General features: G+C 39.5%; 1 protein-coding gene across 4 annotated transcripts in view; it reads left to right on the top strand.

Moving 5' to 3' along the window:
• The window catches only part of schip1 (schwannomin interacting protein 1), a 492,362-nt gene that overhangs the window by 432,279 nt on the left and 40,115 nt on the right, over positions 1–19,968 (top strand). The window contains exon 1 of one of the 4 annotated variants that reach the window (XM_022678783.2): positions 351–602. The exons of the other annotated variants lie outside the window; for them this stretch is intronic. Within the exon in view, the coding sequence (XP_022534504.2) occupies positions 546–602 (57 nt within the window). The 5' untranslated portion in view covers positions 351–545. Of the gene's footprint in view, positions 1–350; positions 603–19,968 lie in introns of those variants that run through there. 4 annotated transcript variants of the gene reach the window in all.

The raw sequence follows: 19,968 nt of genomic DNA, 5'->3' as shown, positions 1-19,968 counted from the left end.
TCTGATTTAAAATCAGGTGTGTGTATCTGTCTTTACTATTACAACTCTGTAAAGTCACAAACTAAGACTGGCCCTAGAACAGTCTTAGACTCATATCTGCATCCACTACAACTACAGGACATAAAAACACAAACTCAGACTGACCCCAGAGCAGTTTGTACAGGGCAGCCTCTGAAGGGTGTGCCTGTAGTTTAGTTCAAGCCCATAAATGCCTCCTTGCTGACCTCCAGCACCAGCACTCCTTCTCCTCCAGCACCAGCGTGTGTGAATGTGTGTCTCAGCATGCCCTCACACACTTCTACTCTGCACACACACACACACACACACACACACACACACACACACAAACGCATATACACACTCAAAGACAGAGACACGTGTGCTGAGCAAACTAGTTTGGACTCCCCACGGGATTCACTGCTCTCAGACTCCTCACTCACCTGTGGATTACTGACGTCCAGACTTTAGGCACTTATGGAGTCCTGATCCGCTGTTTTCTGATCAGCTCGTTCAGAAGGCTTCTGTGGGCTCTTTAAGTTTGGTGAATGAGTGCTAATCTCAAATCAGCTTTGGATTCCAAGCAAGCAGGGAATCTCACTCAGGTAAAGAAATGAGACTGCCTGATGGCATGCTACTCTCCTTCTTTTTTTTTTACATTCCTTTAACAAAAGCATGCGCTTACACCTGTGGGTTACAGTGTGTTACAGTCTGCTTTTAGTTTAACAGGTACATTTTTCAGCATTTTAATGTTATTACTGTAAGGAAAAATGACAGTTGGTCTTCCTCGTGCCACCAAAATAAGCTGTATATACTTTTTAATTGATCATGATGTTCTGACTCAATGGTGCTTCGCATTATTAATAATGATGGTACGCCTATCATTCTATGGGACACCTATCATTCTAGAGCTGAATTATATGACATGATATGATGAAATGGCCATATGATGTGACATGATAAAACCCTTAACAAAGTATAATATATGTACTGTATATGTATGTGTGTGTATATAGCTTATAGTATATATAAAGGTAAAAATGTAAAAAAAAAAAAAAAAAAACGCTGAAAACAACTGAAATGACTTCGGTGTCTAAAGGTGTGCGTGTATGTGTTTTCTTGGTATTTTACTGACTCAGCAAACCACACTGGATTATATTGTTTGAGGTGAACTAAAGTGTGATGTTTCAACAAGGACTGCACAATACTGGAAAAACCTTATATTGCGATATTTTTAGCATTACAATATAAAAAAACAAGCAAATATTTTTGGAAGTCAATTTTTCACAATGACAATATATTAATAATGCCGGCTGTGTTTCCACTTCTTTACTTCAGTAGAAAAAAATGATACCAGACAGATATAATCCGTCTTTGGTAGATCTGTAATGGAAAATGAAAAAAATAAGAGTTTTTCTTTTGTATCAAGCAACAAAATAAACATTTTTATTTTGATGCTACACATTGTAATGATGATGCTTAAACAGGATATTGCAAATCTATTGTTACTACAGTGTTGTCTAGAGAACACTGCACCCTGTTGAGTGCGAATTTTATTTTGTCCGAACCAAAAGAGCAGGTGTGCCAGGTACCGAAACCACAATCCAGACCAAAAGACGAAAAATTTGGTCCTACAAAAAGAGGTGGTATCGATTAACATGATAACATTGATAACCTGAATGCGCAGACTACAGGCTGATACACTCACCTTTGAACAGCAAAAGAGCTAGTGCTTAGCACAGTTAGCGGCTAAAGCTAATTCTGCTCCAGCAGTGCTAGCCAGGGTTAGCAGCAGACTGTAGGCCAATATACTGACCTCTGAAACTCCTGTATAAAGCTGCACTTCAGCAGAGTAGCTTTATCGGATTATAAGTCACATTGATGATTTTTTTGGAAAAAAAGGATGAAAAGGATTTTATGTGCGCTTTATAGATCGAAAAATACGGTACTTAAACAATAGAAGAAGAAAAAGACTCCTCTTCACGTGCATGCATGTCACAACATAATATGGGTACAACAGATTATGCTTTATCTACTGTAACTGTAGATTAACCCTTATTAACAAACAGAAATAAAAGGAATCTAAGGATAATCTGTTACAAACATTATGTTGCATGACACACAAGCACTTGAAGGAAGTTAGATTCTGGCAGGAAGGAAGAATTTGGCATAACACCTGGAAAGTCATCTCGCTGAAGTGACAACTTTCTACAAACCAATTAAATGTTTAAGTCCACATAGGTGATGATGATAGAATGTAGCAAAGCTATTTAGTCTACTTACTGAACTGCAGTGTGAAACTGAAACGGATCAAACATAGTTCGTGCAATTCAAAAACATGTGAACCTTATTTTGGATGCTAATCTGCATTTTCAGGTGTGAAAACACCCTAAAATCCTTAGATGTCTACTTTGCAAATCCTTCTTAAGCATTTATTCAGTCGTAGCGAGCTCTAAACAGAAAGCAGTGCATTTTTTAACAAAGTCCAGGTGCTCAGAGAGGAGTGTGGACAATGTTAAACATGTGTTACCTTTACAGAAGCACCAGTGTGGAGCCAGATGCTTCAGAGGGAAGCCTAATAACAAGCTCCAGCATATGTGTTTATTGGGATTGGGTTGCAGGCAGTGTGTGTTTTCCAATAAGTGTGTATATCTGTGTGCGAGACTGTCTGTTAAAGCCATATTTAAGCCTCCAGCTGTTCCAACACGTCTGAGTTTAAAGTCTACAACTGTAATGCAGAAACAGGGGTCACTGGCTTTTCAGGTGACTGGCCAGGTGTGTGACTGAACACACCCATGACAACAAAGTACACCTCTATCAGCTATCAGAGTGCGATATGGATCCACCTTTTAACCTTACAAACACTCAGCACACACTCGCACATAGCCACACACTTTTTAAAGTGGTTTAAAGTGGTGGTATGAAGTGGAAACATTCTATAAAACTTCAGTGCAACAGGCTTTTCTGAGGCTTTGCTTTGAAGATGGTTTTAATTAGCTTACGTATGAATGCAAGTGAAGTTCTAAAAGATGCAAACAAATCTTAACAACCGCTGAACACACTATTACTTAAAAATTGATTAGAACCAATCACAGTCAGAGGAAGGCATTACAACAAAAGATATAACTAATGGTGTCAGATGTCCTTAAGATTTGAACCAATCACTGTCATTTTGAGGACCGAGAAAATAAGACATTAGAACTAAGGAGGCGATCTCAGAATAAATAACATGATGGTTAGAACCACTTACAGTCAAAGGGAGGACTACAAATTACATGTAGATTAGAACCAGTTAGACCCTGTGAGAAGGAGATTTTAGAACTAATTACATGCTGATTAGAACCAATCTAAGTCAGGAGAAGATGTCAGAACTTATGGCATGGCAATTAGAACCAATCACAGTGATGGAGGAGATCACAAAACTAATAACATGCTGATTAGAACCAATCTCAGTCAGGAGAAGATGTCAGAACTTATGGCATGGCGATTAGAACCAATCACAGTGATGGGGGAGATTTCAGAACAAATAACATGGTGGTTAGAACCAATCTCAGTGAGGGAGGAGGTTTCAAAATATTTGACGTGGTGCTTGAAACAAAACACAATCATGGAGAGGTCTTCAAAAAATATAGTTGACATGAGAACAGAAAAAGATATCTTCTTTTGGCTGTATTGGTTCTAATCTCCAGGTCTCTTCCTTAGAACAAGCTCTGACTATGACTGTTTTTACTACAATTTAAAGTGTTCTGAGCCCCCCTCTCCCTTCTCAACTGTGATTTGTTCTAATCATCATGTAATGTGTTCTGAGGCCTCCCCCCGACTGTGCTTGGTTCTAACAACCATGTATTTGGTTCTGAGGCCCCCTTGTGACTGTGCTTGGTTCTAATAACCATGTTATTGGTTCTAAGGCACCCTTCTGACTGTGCTTGGTTCTATTAACCATGTCATTGGTTCTGATGCCTCTTCTGACTATGCTTGGTTCTAACAACCATGTCATTGGTTCTAAGGCACCCTTCTGACTGTGCTTAATTCTAACCACTATGGCATTTCTTCTAAGGCCTCCCAATGACTGTGATTGGTTCTAATCATCATGTAATGTGTTTTGAGGTGCCCTCCTGACTGTGGTTGATTCTAATCAACATATAATGTGTTCTGAGGCCTTCCCCTGACTGTGCTTGGTTCTAACAACCATATAATTGTTTCCAAGGCCCCCTTCTGACTGTGCTTGATTCTAACCACTATGGCATTTCTTCTGAGACCTCCCAATGACTGTGCTTGGTTCTAAAAAACATGACATTGGTTCTGAGGGCCCCTTCTGCCTGTGCTTGGTTCTAACAACCATGACATTTCTTCTGAGGCCTCCCAATGACTGTGATTACTTCTAACAACCATGCGATTGGTTCTGAGGCCCACTTCTGACTGTGCTTGATTCTAACCACTATGGCATTTCTTCTATGGCCTCCCAATGACTGTGATTGGTTCTAATCATCATGTAATGTGTTCTGAGGCCTCCCCCTGACTGTGCTTGGTTCTAACAACCATGTCATTTGTTCCAAGGCCCTCTTCTGACTGTGTTTGATTCCAATCACCATGGCATTTCTTCTGAGGCCTTCCAATGACTGTAATTGGTTCTAATCTCAAAGATCTTTTGATAGTTCTCCTTCACTGTGTTTCGTTATAATATCCATGCCAGCAGTTTAAAAGCCCTGACCATGATTGGTATTTATCACCTTGTACTGTGTTTTGAAGCCTCCCCCTGACTGTGATTGGTTCTAATCAGCATGTAATTTGTTGAATACTATTTTTTTTTACCATGCTGTCTTAGCTTGGTGTGATTATGGGTTGTACTCAGTGTTCTCGTCAGTTGTGGCCTGACTGTTCTCTCTGCGGACAGTGACACATCTTCGCTGGTTAATGAGGGTCGATAATTAATTGCTTGGTGTCCTTCAGTTAGGACAGTTGTGCTGCAGCCGGCCCTGAGAGAGACGGCACGTCCTGTGTGGATGATGTCACCAAGGCAAGCCCTGCCGCATTACTTTAGCACGCAGGTGTGTGTGTGTGTGTTTGTGTTAGAAGCACAGGACCTGCAGCTATTCTTTTCATTACTGCCTGTTCGCCAGACTTTACCGCACCTCCTAGACAGAGGTGAGTCATCCAATACACACACACACACACACACACACTCTGATACACTCTGACACACCTTTGCCACCATGTGCTCTCAGAGATCAACAGATACACAGATTGCATACCCACTGATAACTGTATTAATCATCAGTGTGTTTGGGTTGGAGCGTGATGGTTATCCTAGAAGCGCTACACACGTTCAAAGTGGACATAAGTATTTGGACACCTTCTCATTCGTTGTTTCTATTGAAATCATGGGTATTAGACGAAAGTTTACCCTGCATTTATTAGAGTAACTGTTTCTACTGTCCATTTTAGCAACAAGCCCACCTTTACTTTCACTGCTTTCTCAAAGATATTTAATTGAGCTCCATAATTTCAGCTTAGTTTTGGCTTCGGGGCTTTATACCTTTCTAGGCAGTCCACACCACACATTATTAGGCATTGTGCCAATAGGTTCATGTTTATCTGCTTCAGGGAGTCCTATTCTATTGGAAATACTTCTCTACGTAGACTAGACAAGCTGTGTTTACTGTGAATGTGTTTGTTATAAGGGGTGTCCACAAATATTTGGACATATAGTGTATCAGTTCCATGCTACTTTGAGCCCTTTTCTCCCCTACCTGTGTGTGTGTGTGTGTGACTTAGACTTTGTTCACATTACAAGCCACATTGCTCAAATCCGATTTTTTTGCTCAGATCGGATTTTGGATTTGATCTTGATGGTTCACATTCACAAATGTAAGTGATCTGTATCTGTGTGTAATGTGAACGAATCTGTCCCTGATACGCCTCACATGTGCACATTGCTACATGTATAAACGTCGCCTTCTTTACCAACAACAAAAAACATCATATTTGAGAGACGACTCGTAGCTTTATGAAGGGAAATGGATGTGTTTGTTAGTATCTCATATGTGGAGCATCTTTTGCTGGAGAGGAGAAACAGCAAACAGCTGGTCTGAAGTACATGCTCAGGTTAAGGAGGAGAAAAAAGGACAGGCTGTTTGCTTTTGCTGTTTTTGCAGCAATAGCTGCACAGCTGCACCAAGAGATGTGTGGGTACGAGAGAGAAGCACGTAACGCAGCGTAAAACAAAAAGACGAATTGACCGTTGACATTCATGGTGCATGTCCCTAATTCGGATACATATCCGATTTATGACCACATAGGAAAGTGAACTCAAATCTGATTTGGCACGTTCACACATTCATGAAAAATTCAGATCTGAGCTACAATCAGCAATGTGAACGTACCCATAGCGGAATAGGCCTCCAGCTGCTCTACATTCACAGCCATTTACACTCAACCCTTTCAAGCCCTAAGCCTTAAGCCCTCTGACCTTTCAGCTGGTCTTCTGATTCCTCTGATTGGCTTCCAGCCTCGGACTGGAGCTTTTTCCCGCAGGCCTCTAATTGTCCGGTTCCTCTGGCTGTCACAAAGCATTAACCTCCTCAGTCCCCACCGAGACCAAGAATCAGCGGGAGACAACTTTCTACCTCTCTAACACCCTAACGCTCTAAGATAACACACAGAACAGGCTGAGAGAGATGCCTAGAGAAAGAGAAAAAGAGGGGGAGAGAGAGACAGAGAGAGAGAGGGAATAGGAAAAGAAAGATTAGAAAGTGTGTTATAGTCAGGTGTCAACTCTGAGAGCAAGAGAGAAAGATTCAAGCAACGTGATAAAGCTAATTTGTATGTATTTGTGTGTGTTATGGAGAAAGAAAGCTGGAGAGATTGTGTGTGTCCGAAAGAGATAAACTGACAGACAAGTGTGTGTGTGAAAATAATGTGTTTATTTTTGTTGCTCTCTTAAAATCTCAGCAAAAACCACTGCCTCACCAAAATCACTGTCATTATTTCAATGTACATTACCTATTTAGAGTTTATGAACAGAGAAAATATGTAAATTCTTAGTCAATAAATTAATTAATTGGTCATTATTTAAAGACAGCTAAGGTCATGACATGTCAATATTCTTTTGCAGTAGTAGGACAGTAGTCAGTAGATGGTGTAGGCGTTTATTTTTAGGTATTACCTCAGTAGTATAGTAGTTGAGAAAATAGGCCAATACAGCAAGAAACTAATTGCGTATGTAAAGATAGTAGACCTGTATATTCCTTTAGAAAGGAAGTTAATAAGCAAAGTTGGCTCCCGCACTCAGCTCAGAGAGTGTGTGGAGGGGTCAGGTTGTTTGGGTGGGACCACTCTAGCTCTGGTGAATAGCAGGGTTTGTGCTGGGGAAAATTACAGGCTAGGTTCAGCAAACACAAGATACTGTGTGTGTGCTTGTGTGTGTGTGTGTGTGTGTGTGTGTAGGACAGAGTATAGCCTTTTTTTAGCACTTTTTAACAGCATGCTGATGTACTTGGCATGTACAGAGCATTGGGATGAGAGTGAGGTTAACGTATAACATCAGAACAGCACTGAAATGTTCATATATGTGAGTGGAAAAGCTCTTGTATGTCAGAGTGATTTAAACTGCTGGCGCTGTACGTATGTGTGTGTGTATGTGTGTGTGTGTATAAATATGGAAGGATTCGGCTCATTAAAATGAGGCATGTACTGTATATATATATATATATGTGTGTGTGTGTGTTTGAGGAAAGAGAGAGGGTGAGAGCAGTGGAGGGCCTCTGCTGCAGCCTTGTTTTGGTGTCTAAAAATATAATTCTCAGAGAACTCCTGTGTCTCTTCAGTTCTTAAAGAAACACTGCCTTTGAATTCGGAACATTAAAGCTGCAACTGAAAGCAGTTTCTATCATCAGCTCACCTGCTGGCCTACTTTTCAGTCAGACAGTTTTTGAATCATGTTCTAAATTTGATGCTTTTGATGCACAGCGTGCTACAACAGGAATGGCTGAGTTGTCTCCCAGCAAATAAAACATTTGAAATAAAAAATCTGGTATATCTGAGCACTTTCGAGGTTCAAAATGCCTCGTTTTAAATTTCAGGGCTCTCAGAATTCTACCAATGAAGTGTGGATCTACTTTGAGCTTGATAGCGGTGTAAAATATTAATATCTTTGCATGGGGAGTGCTATGCCCCTATAGCTAGCATTGTAAGCCTGTTGGGAGCATCAGCTAAAATCAGTATATTTTGGAATGCTTCAGGTGAATGGAGGTGGGCTATTCAACAAAAGTATGTGCTCTTTATTATGTTTCACTACACTTCAAGTCCATTTTACACTGGTTTTCTCCTTTAAATACAACTAGAATAGCTCATCTGTGTCTCAGAAACTTAACTGTTTTGCTACAACTAGAATGGATCATCTGCCTTCCAGCAATTATAACATTTTACAATAAATTAGCGTGGATCGACTGTGTCCCATTATCTAAAACAGGGGTCTCCAACCTTGCTCCTAAGGAGCTACTGTCCTAATGCAGATGTTGGGTCCATCCTTAATCCCAAACCCTCTTGATCCAACTTTAATTACTGCCTTTTTAATGCCTTTGATTGGCTAAATGGGGTGTTTTAGGTTTGGCTTGAAGTTAAAAGCTTGAAAAAGGTCGCTTTCCAAAAAGGGGGTTGAAGGGTTGACCCCTGATCTAGAAAGTTTTACCACAACTAGAATGAATTGGTTGTGTCCCAGCAATTAAAATACTAAAAAAAATACTGGCTGTTTCCCAGTAAGTATAACATGGTACTTCTAATAGAAAGCTTTGGCTGTTATGTGGTATCATAAATGATATCAGTACTCTTTTCATTGTGATGATGTTAAAAATACCAATATCGTGACAGCCCTTCTTTAATCCCTCTTCATCCATATTTCCATTCCATTCCTGTCATTATATCTTATTTGCTGCTGTCTTGTCCCACTTATTTCAATCAATACCTCTTTATTATCTCTTTAAACCCCCCTGTTTATCCCCCTATTTCTCCTCTATCTGTCCTTCCTCTCTCTCTCTCCTCTCTCTTTCTCTCTCTGCCTCCATCCGTCATTGCTAGCTGGTGTTCTGGTACATCAGGCTGAGGGCCAGCTCATGGAGAGTTCATCTGTCTCCTCCACAGTGTGCACTGACCTGAGCAGAGAGCACATAACTCTTAATTAAAGGAATATTACACATTTCTCCAGTAACATTTGAGAGGGGTTTCGGGGTTTAAAATTCTTTTTTTAGTGAACTGTGGAATAAATCCACATACCAAAAGTCATAGGATAACTATTTTAATTGAACACAAAGTGTTATCTCAGAGCGCTGATTGCTGAAATGCCCATACATGTATGTATGATATTTGCAATATCAGTTATCAGCTTAATGCTAGTGTGAGTCTGTGTTCATTATTTGGGGAGGTTTACATTACTAGATTACTATCACAATACAGGGGATACGATCCTTTATATTGCAGTGTATTGCAATAGTGTCATACAGCTCTGAAATAAATTAAGAAAAATATTTAGCTTTTTATAGGTATATGTTTGAGTAAAATGAACATTGATGTTTTATTCTATAAACTACAGATAACATTTCTCCCAAATTTCCAATAAAAATATTGTCATTTAGAGCAATGAGAAATGGCTGAAATAACAAAAAAGATGCAGATCATTCAGACCTCAAATAATGCAAAGAAAACAAGTTCATATTCATAAGTTTTATAAGTTTAAAAATATATATATAAATATTTGGTGGAATAACCCTGCTTTTTAATCACAGTTTTCAACGCATCTTGGAATGTTCTCCTTCACAAGTCACACACAACTTGTTTTTTGATAACTTTATGCCACTCCTTTCACTTAGGTAAAATTCGGTAAAATCAAAGTAATTCATCTTTTTTAAGTGGTCTCTTAGTTGTTTCCATGGCTGTATTGTAAATAGTTTTTACAGTGGCCTGAAAGAGACTAAATTGCTCATAAAAAATCACTACAACTACGATCAGGGGATCGCTGGTTCGAACCCTGGTCATACAGTTTGCCATTAACAGCCGAAGTCTGAGAGAGCACAATTGGTGGCTTTGATGGCAACTGGTGATGTGGGCCAGCACAAGGTGTCTGTGAGCTGATGTATCAGAGCTTGTTCGCTGCACTTTCCTCTGAGCGTGTGGTAATGGTTAAAAAGAGGCAGTGAATGACTTTAAATGTTTTGGAGGTGGCATGTGCTAGTCTTCACGCTCCTGGTGTTAGGGCATTGCTAGTGTGAGTGCAGGTAAGTGGGTTGGATAGTTGGCATAGCTAAATTGGGGAGAAATAAAAAAAAGAAAAAAAGAAAAAAGAAACAAATCACTATAAACAGATGTTCAGACCAGTGTTAATTCAGCAACAAAGTTTGTATCTCTTTTCTCTCTTCCTCTCTCCTCTCGGGCTGGGCTGAGTCTGCTGCTCCTCCAGAAGTCTGTAGCTGGAGGCAGTGCAGAGCTGCTGTTCCTCTTATAGAGCTGGTGGAGTAAAGCATTCATCACGGAACACCCACCGAAATGTCAGCTTTCTAAAAGCGGCGGTGCGCATCCGTTCCTGCCGAGAGAACCAGGGAGAACAAACAGGAGAGAAATTAATGAGGAGAGGAGGGACCGCCACTGCTTTCCACATTGAACTCTTCATTCTCTGTGTGTGTTTGTGTGTGTGTGTGTGTGTGTGTGTGTGTGTGATGCCAGTCTCTGCTGCTATACTGTGATGTCACCACATCAGAGACAGCTTTAGTCTCATCTCCTCTGTTCTTGTTTCTTTTTCCCCACTTCACCCGTGAGTAACCTCCAACAATTGCCTCTGGATGCTTCAAAGACACATAAATGTCAACGAAAACAAGTATTTTAATATTTAAAGCAAGAGGCAGTGCTGAAAATCTGCTATAAACTAATATATGAAATACTATATATATACACAGATCAAGCATAACTGTTTCTACAGCCATTGCTGTTCATTGTAGCTCTATAAATACAGACTGTAGCCCTGTATCTGTTTCTTTACATACTTTATTATTATCTTCCTTTCATCCTGTTTTTCAATGGTCAGGACCCAACAGGAGAGACCACCGAAGAACAGCAGATATTTATATGGTGGCTTATTCTCACATTGAAAGGCAGGCTGGTGGTGTATGGTGCTGGAACAAGTGGATCATGCACAGCAGGGCTGCTGGTGTTTTAAACACCATACTTACTGTATGCTCTATAAGACACTCTTTACTAGCTTTTTTTCTTCTAAAGTGAAATGAGGGCTGGATGTTAATCTACACAGATTTCTCTCCTAAAAACTGTTAAGTGCTTCCGTTTGTTTACAGTAAGCTAAGATTTGCAGATTTTCACAAAGGCTAACTGCGGTTAGCAGGTAATGCTAATACTGCTCCAGCAGTGCTACCCCGGGTTAGCAGCAGGCTACAGGCCAGTAATACTCACCTTTGAGCGGGTAATGCTAATTCTGCTCCAGCAGTGCTCCAGTCTGAAGTCTCTGTGCTGGAGAACTAAACTGAAACTCCTGTATAATGCTGCACTTCAGCGGAGTGGCTTTATTGTTCCTTACAATCTGACTGGTAAAATTCATACATAAGGCGCACAGGATTAAAAGCCCCCTGACGATTTGGGGGAAAATTAAAGGATTTTTAGTGCACATTATAGTGCGAAAAATATGCTACACGTTTCTACTGTGTGATGGTCTATGCCTCAGAGCCCAGTGAAGCTTTTAGCCTCAGAGCTTCTGGATATGGTTAACATAAGACTTGTGTTTTGTACTATTGCTGCAAATTACATATATTTGAGGTTCTGACTTGCCTGGTGTTTTGCAAATGTTCTGACTCAGTTGTTCAGCCATTACAGTTTCTTTCATCAGAGTTTCTCAGATGTTTATGCATACTGTTCACTTGCTGACTAATATATCCATGCCTGAACAATAGACTAGGCTGATTGGTGTATATCAGACCTGTGTACGTGTGGTTAGTCAGACTGACGTTTGTCAGTGACCTGATTAACCGTAGCTCATCTTTTATTTTATGTAATTGTGTGATTGATCAGTTCCGGTGGGCCGTTGAGATTTTCCTATTGCATGTCTGTGTTCATCTCTGTCTCAGTGATAGAACACCGCTCTGACACTTCCACTGCTATATTTAGTCTGTCTGCGGTTTGATTCGCGAGATTGTTCCGTTATTCAGAGTGAAGAGGGCGATTCTGGACATGCACATAGTCCGACCCACACACACACACACACACACACGTCCACTCTCAGATGCTGCCTTGGGTTGCTGCCAGCTCTCAGACTGCATTGCATCAGTCCCACCTACTGACTGATTTATTGCTGGTCTACACTTAGATGAAAGTTCATCACATGATCATCTCAGCAGCATCCAGTACAGCTGCATTATCTAATATAGACAATGTACTCATGTACATCCTAAGTGATGTTAGGATGACAGATCTCTAAGAATGTACATTTTTGCATTAATGCTGCCATCAATTGTATTCACAAAATGTCGTACTATGACAGAAGCTAGCCTTTGGGTTTGTTGCTGATAACAGTCTGGATGGTCCTTGTTTTATGTCTTTATTGCGGAAAACCCGTCCAAAATCCATTTATTTCAAATAATATCTTAAATATTGATTTGTCCGACCACGATACACTATGTTTCCACTGAGTGGTGGTCAATCATAGATGCCTTAGAGTCCAGAGAAGCCAACGCTGCATCTGTTTTGCAAAGTAAAGATTTAATTGGTAATTGCAAATGTAACTCTGTACTGTAGTGCTTTTTAAAGGTTGATGTAATGAAATCTAAAGGAATCTGAATAGTTTAGGCATGCATCCTTGCCCTTTACGCACTGCAGTTCCTCCCAGTTTCTTTAGTCGTTTAATGACATTATGCGCTATAGAGCGGGGAGATGTTTTTATCTTTGCTCCATAAAGCCATACGTGGATACTGTTTTTATACCATCACCTGTTTGAAATCACATCATTTGTTAGCTTTTGTCTCATTGCTCAGTCGAGTAATTGAGCTAACTACCTCAGAAGTGCAGTTTAAGTCATAAATTTACCTCAGCAATGCTACTCAAATCACGTGTAGCCATCTAACTTTATACAGGAATTTATACAGAAAAACGTATTCAGTCTTTTTGTAAACAAATACATGTGAAGCTAAGAGTGTGGAGTATGAGCCTGCTGCCACCACTGAAAAAAAAAAAAAAAAAAAAACTAATGTTAGAGGAAATACTGCAACATGGCCATAAATGAATTAGTTCACAAAGTTCACAAAAACATTCAGTCTTTTCACATTTTCATATTTGGTAGCCAAATATTTCTGGTTGCCAAATATTCAGTGCATCCCTACTTCAAAAAGAGTGTATACAGAGAATGATCAAGGGAAATATTTTGTATCTAACCATAAACAACACATTCAGTCATTTATTATGAGTAAGGAATGCATTGCCTCAGGGATTAAAAACTTCTCAGCTTCCTAAATTTTTATGTTAATTTATCTCTGAACTTAGTCACCACTTGGTTTCATCTGCTTTTTACATCCAGGGCTGGTAAATCCCTCCAGGACACAGAGGGAATCTGCTTTAAGTTCATGTAAAATAATGCAAAGCATCAAAGACAAAGCGATGCCGAGATTTTGTCTCCACCTCAGCAACCTACTTTCTCAAGTTCAGTAAATATGACATCACCACTATCACATATCCCCAATATCACAAAGCAAGCATCAGCGTTACATCATTCTCACTGATCAGAAGAGGTGAGGTCATCCTCATAAAATCACAAACATGTGCATGAAAGATTAGCGCAGTGCGACTCATATTAACAAGCGTTGTTTTTGAATTGTGCTGCTTTTTTGCCAAACCTCAGATTATAATTCAGTTCTGCTTAATCTGTGACAGTGCGCTGGATAGATAATCCCTCCATGGTGGAGCTTTGTTTTTTCAGCAAGATGGCTCCTGTTGATTTGGTTGTGTTTTGTGAGTTTGTAAAGGTCACAGGGAAAGAGGGATGGAGAAGTGAATTATGGAGATAATTCAGGGTTTATTCTGCTGTTAGAGCTGCAAAAGGAGAACCAGTGCTATATTAATGTTTGTGGATTCTGAATAGAACATCATAAAAGCTGATTTAGGTGTAACATGATAGAGATTGAATTTTATAATTAATTTTCGTCTTCGAGTTTAGACCTTAACTATAACTATTTATCAATTATGAGTACCTGACCTCCTTTCTCTCTTATGCTCTCATAGCTACATGCCATCAAATCCTCACAGCAGTGTTCCAAAATGTATCTTAAGGCCTTTGCAGAAGAGTAAAGTCTGTTATTGCTACAAAGGAGAAACATTTAACTTACTCTGATATACTTAATGTTATAGGAATGCCCACACCTGTATAAGTTGTTAGGCGTTATCTTATAAGGATTCATTGCAAGGTAACATGAATTGTCAAATTCTGAGCCAGGCCTGATAGTTTAAAATGGTTTAAGATGAAAGGGACATTACATTTTTGTAAACTTGTTCCATAAACTTATTTACGTAAACTTCTGTTATAGATAATTGTCATAGAAGGCATTACCATCCCCAGTGGACAGCCAGCGCAGTAGGTGGTATTAATCATGACCGGTGGTGTCTGGCTAGAATTGTCCAAGCAAACAGACACGCGATTCGGACAGTGTCAGCAACGGTGTGAATAGGGCTGCAGTGCAAAAGTCATGGGACAAAAAACAAGTTTTTTTTTTTTTTGCTTCTCATGTATTGTAAAGTACCATCAAATGACTTTCAAAGCATTTGGCTGAATCTTAGCAGGTAACTTTGCTTTCTATCTCTAGACTTTTAACAGCAGTCACAATTACACTACTGCCACCATGTTTGACAGATGAGGTGGCATTCTTTGAATGATGAGCATTACTTTTCATCTTAATCTGTTGATGTCCAACATACTAGTAAAACAAGATTTTGCAGGTTTTAGGATGGTAATATGAATATGAATTCGAAATTTTTGGAGCATATATAACCATATAAACCCACACAATGCCATTTTGTTCTTTTCAGCATTAATTGCCACTGTTAAAACAGAAACACTGCAGCCAACAAGGGATTTTTGAATATTTAAGAGCAAGAGAGCGAGGCAAAGAGAGAGCTGTCTAGAATCAAAGCTCCGAGATTCTCACATCAAAGTCCTCCCATGGGTTCGGGCCACATTAGTATTCTAGAGCGCTCTGAGAAAGAGAGCGTAAAAAAAAGTATGCGCTCGTCGAGGGGAGGCAGAATCATGGGAGACTTTTTAACTCGGCGCTTGAATATTTCTGGGGTTTTTTTCACAACACACCTGCCAAAAATAGGCTTGTTTTTCACAAGCAGAACATCCGGCTCCAACCCGCCGCTCCTAAAAGCATCTCGCTTCAACTCATGTCTACTTCACAGCTGTGAAAATATCAGCCTGCAGCCCACTGTCCTTTAAACAGGATGGATCTGTGCTGACACGGTCAGCTGTAGCACCATTCCCCATTAGCCTGCATTTAGGGGTTTACACCTTCTGTGCACTTTACAGCAATAATACAGCAAAAAGAAGCAAATATTTATCCTTTTACACCAACTGTAGGCAGTCAGCGCTTGCTTCTTTGGTTTTGCAGTGAAGCCCCAGGACTAATGTGGGTAGGAAATAGATGGAAGTTTTTCCCTTCCAAACTAGGTTTCTAAAATGTAAGTAAATACTTTGATCAATTTTTGGTAATGTGAATAAAATAAATTATCTGCCAGGGAGGTGAAACTCAGCACAACATTTGAAAAAGCAACTCACCCAACTGATAACATTGCAGTAATCAAGAATGGGAAGACTCATAGCCCATTAATGTGATGACACACAGGACATAGGAAAGTTTTTTTTTTTTAAATCCTAGTCAAACATTTATATGAATCTAAAACACACCACAAGGACATGTATCTGTACTTGCCAGATCTGCTTGATGATTTTGTATCTCTTAGCTTGTCCAGAAATGCCTGTGTAAAGCGTGTCCTTGAGTAGTGGCTAATGAATCAAATTTAAGCATGTACGGGGAGCAAAAAATTGCCTTGGAGCAATGATTTCCAACTCTTGCAAAATTCTGATTTTATTAACATTAATCTTAAAATGTGGACAACTCAGACCCATTTTTGCTTTAAGTGCAGTCTAGTATCTATCAGGAAACTCTTTTTAGGTGCCAAATGACACCAGTTTTAGGTTTTTCTACGGTTCTGTTTGCAAAGATTTTTGAACCAGGCAAAGAACTACGCTAGCAGTGTCTAGGACTCTGTTACACATGCTGAAGTATTGATCACAGGGTTTTGAGTTCAATACTCAGCTCTGCTAAACTGCTTAAGTGCTTCACTTTTATTATTTAAAACATTGTAATGATTCATTAATACATTAATTATTTTATTTGGATCCAGTGCCTTTACTTAAGAACCCCAAAGAACATTAGACATGAGAGGAAAAAAAACTGAACTATCACTTTAACCATTTCAAGCCTCTTCATCATTCTGGCACAGCTGGACATTTAATGTGTTAACGTGTTAATTATAAATGTGTGTTATCTGCCTGCTCTGGTCCTTAAATCTTTTCAGCACTCCATAAAAGTGTGTAATTCGCTCCCTTTATCTTAAAATCCATCTTGTTTGAAGTAGACTAGTGTTCCAGTTCCCTGGTTGGACTGGAGAGAGATCTGGGTGATCTGGGTTTCTGACTGAGGGAGGACAATCAAAGCTCTATCTATCTGCTTCCACTTCATTAAACCACACACTGACTGGTAATGAGGAAAACTGTGGGGTGATGTAACAGGAATCAATGGTGATCGTGGCCGCTAGTCCAAAAACTCTGGCGTATTGTACTCCCTGGTGGACAACTGGTGGCGGAGTATTGAGAGAGTGTTTGACATTTGATGCTCAGTTATTGGAAAAGAAAAGACAGTTCTATGCTAGAGAAATAGTCCTGAGAAATATCCAAATTTTATTATTTTTTTTTTTTCAAATGTGGTTGATCAACTACTGTACAGTATGAAATCACTACTGTATCACGACTACAGTGGCAAAGAAGTCTGAGGTATTTGGAATTTCCTGGATTTCTGCACAGATTGCAAATAAAATGCACATTATTATTATGGACAAACATAGCTAAACTGCTTAATACACAAAACTAAACCTATAATAGAGATTCCCCTTTAGAAACAGACACCCCCACCAAATGTTTCCTGTAACTACTACACAATTAAATTTACATAACTTTGAGGGGGAATTTTAGACAATTCTTTATGCAAGCATGTTTCAGTTCATTTAAATATTTTCTGGGATGTCTTTAATGCACAGTTCTTTCAGGTCATGCCACAGCATCTCAGCATGGTTAAGGTCAGGACTCTTTCTTCTACTTGTGTATTTGTTCCAGAAAGTTCAGCATTTTCTGTCTGTTCTTAGAATATTTTCCCAATAGAATTGCAAAACTTTGTGGTGTAGTTTTAGATTAGGATTATAAATCATAGACTTAGTTTAGCTGTCTAGAGCCTGTAGATTGCCAAGTATTTCCAATAGAAAAGGCTAGAGGGGCTAGAGGGGTTTAAAACCCCCTAATATTGAGATGGATGGTATTGTGTTCTGTGGAACATTTTGCCAATTGCTTCATGCAAAACTGTCGTGAATGAGCAGGTCCCAATACTTTTGTTTGTGTAATGTATGTGGAATAAGTACTACTTAGCAATTTATAGTCTTTTAGATTTGAGTTAATGTTAATTGCAATAACTGATTAATTCTTAACAAGTGAAGGTGGGTATACTTGGGAAGGGTAGCTTGTATAACACTCAGAGATCCTGCAGTACATTCTGTCACAGAGAGAGAGAGAAAGAGAGAGAGAGAAGAGGGTTAATCTGGGTTAGGATGGTTCTGTGTTGCTTTAGAGAAGGCCAGATGGCACTGGGCGGATTAAGCTCCCTCCTGTCTGTACTGGGCTTCTGAAAGAGAAAGGGATTAACTTGCCTGCTCACACACACACAAACACACACACACACACACTTACACACAAATACACCATCTTACACGCACCTATACAGTACCACTCCCTGACTTGTTGTTGTCTGTATTGTACAGTTGCAATGGTTGACTTGTGGCTTAGTCTGAATGATACAGAGTGCGGCTGTCACAATAAATCAGTTCAACACATTTACACAATAGTATACTAATGCACATTAAATGGTGCAACAAATTTTTGGCATCTGTGTTTGGCCACATAAGTAGAAAAAAGAAAAAAACAACGGACGGTATACTGTACGAACAAATGTGTTATACATATCATATAAAACTCTATCAGTGCAATCAACCTGTTGTTAACTCTCAGCGAGTAATACAGCTCAGAAAAACAGTTCTTTTTTTTTTCAGAAAAACATCTCAACTAAACTTTTCCAAACCTGCGGAGAACAGCTGTTAGTACCATAGCTATGCAGCTCTAAGCCTGCCACAGCCCATTGTTAGTGGCTTTATAACTTAGATTAACTGTAACATACAGACATGATATAACAATGTATATTGTACTGGTTGCAATCAAACTACATACAGCTCTGGAAAAAAATAATAGACCACTTTAATTTCTGAATCAGTTTCTCTGATTTTGCTATTTATAGGTATATGTTTAAATAAAATGAACATTGTTGTTTTAAACTATAAACTACGGAAAAATATTTCTCCCAAATTCCAAATAAAAAGTATTGTCCTTTAGAGCATTTATTTGCAGAAAATGGGAAATGGCTGAAATAACAAAATGATGCAGAGCTTTCAGACCTCAAATAATGCAAAGAAAACAAGTTGATATTCATAAAGTTTTAAGAGTTTTAACAGTTTTCATGCATCTTGGCGTATTTTCCTCCACCAGTCTTACACACTGCTTTTGGAAACTTTATGCCTTTACTCCTGGTGCAAAAATTCAAGCAGTTCAGCTTGGTTTGGTGGTTTGTGATCATCCATCTTCCTCTTGATTATATTCCAGAGGTTTTCAATTTGATAAAATAAAAAAACTCGTATTTTTTAACTGTATCTTTTATGTATAAACAGATCCTAAACAAAGTGTTTTATGAATATCATTGCACGTTGGATCATGCACTTCTGAGAAAATCTGGTGAAAATTCCCCGATAGTTTTAAGAATATCGCAATAAATTTTGCATTTAGAAAACTATATCTTTCAAATATTGTGCATCCATAGTGAGCACTCAAATGCTAATCCTCACTTCAGACCTTTTTTTTTTGAGGGCAACTTGCCCAGGACCACCACGTTCTTCAGCACCGCTGTCGTTGAAGTGTGTTTGAGGCTTGTGCTTGCTGTGAATAGCCGAATCTCGAGAGTGCTGGTATTTGTGTGTGTGTACACATCCTGGATGTTTGTCGTCCACTGTGTGGAAAGTCCCCTGCAGTCTGAAGAGTTGCTTTTCTGGCTGTTTAAAGGTGTTTAAAGAAACTCTACTCGCACATCAAGCCACGGTTCACGTCTAGAAGAGGGGAGAGGATTTAAATTCCAATGCCGGGAGCTCTAAGAAAATTCTTTGGCTGCTCTTTTATCACAAAAGCCCTTTTCTTTCAACTCTCACTCTTTTTGCTCACTCTCTCTCTCTCCTCCCACTCCTTCCCTCTCTCTTATTCTCTTTCTGTCTTCCCTTTTACCCCCTCAACCCCCAGCCTTTCTCCCTCCGTGGGATTTTTACCCCCCCTATTCCATCCTTTTTTTCCAGCAATAGGAAGGTCACTCCTCCCTCTTCTCTTCTTTTGCCTCTTTATTCCCACCCCTTTCCTTTCTTGACCCCTCCCTTTTCCTCTCATTCTGCATTGCCACTGATGATGAATGTATTGGACTAGCCCCTCCCCCTTCCGCCTGTAATAGAGAGAGAAGCGAGAAGTAGAAAGAGGCTTGCGAGAGAGCTGTCTAGCTGGCTCCACCCCTTTTACAAGCG

This window comes from Astyanax mexicanus, chromosome 4 (genome assembly GCF_023375975.1).
Source record: "Astyanax mexicanus isolate ESR-SI-001 chromosome 4, AstMex3_surface, whole genome shotgun sequence".
In the NCBI taxonomy this organism is placed as follows: Eukaryota; Metazoa; Chordata; class Actinopteri; order Characiformes; family Acestrorhamphidae; genus Astyanax; species Astyanax mexicanus.
Note: the sequence above shows the minus strand (reverse complement) of the source record. Positions and strands in the feature narration are given on the sequence as shown.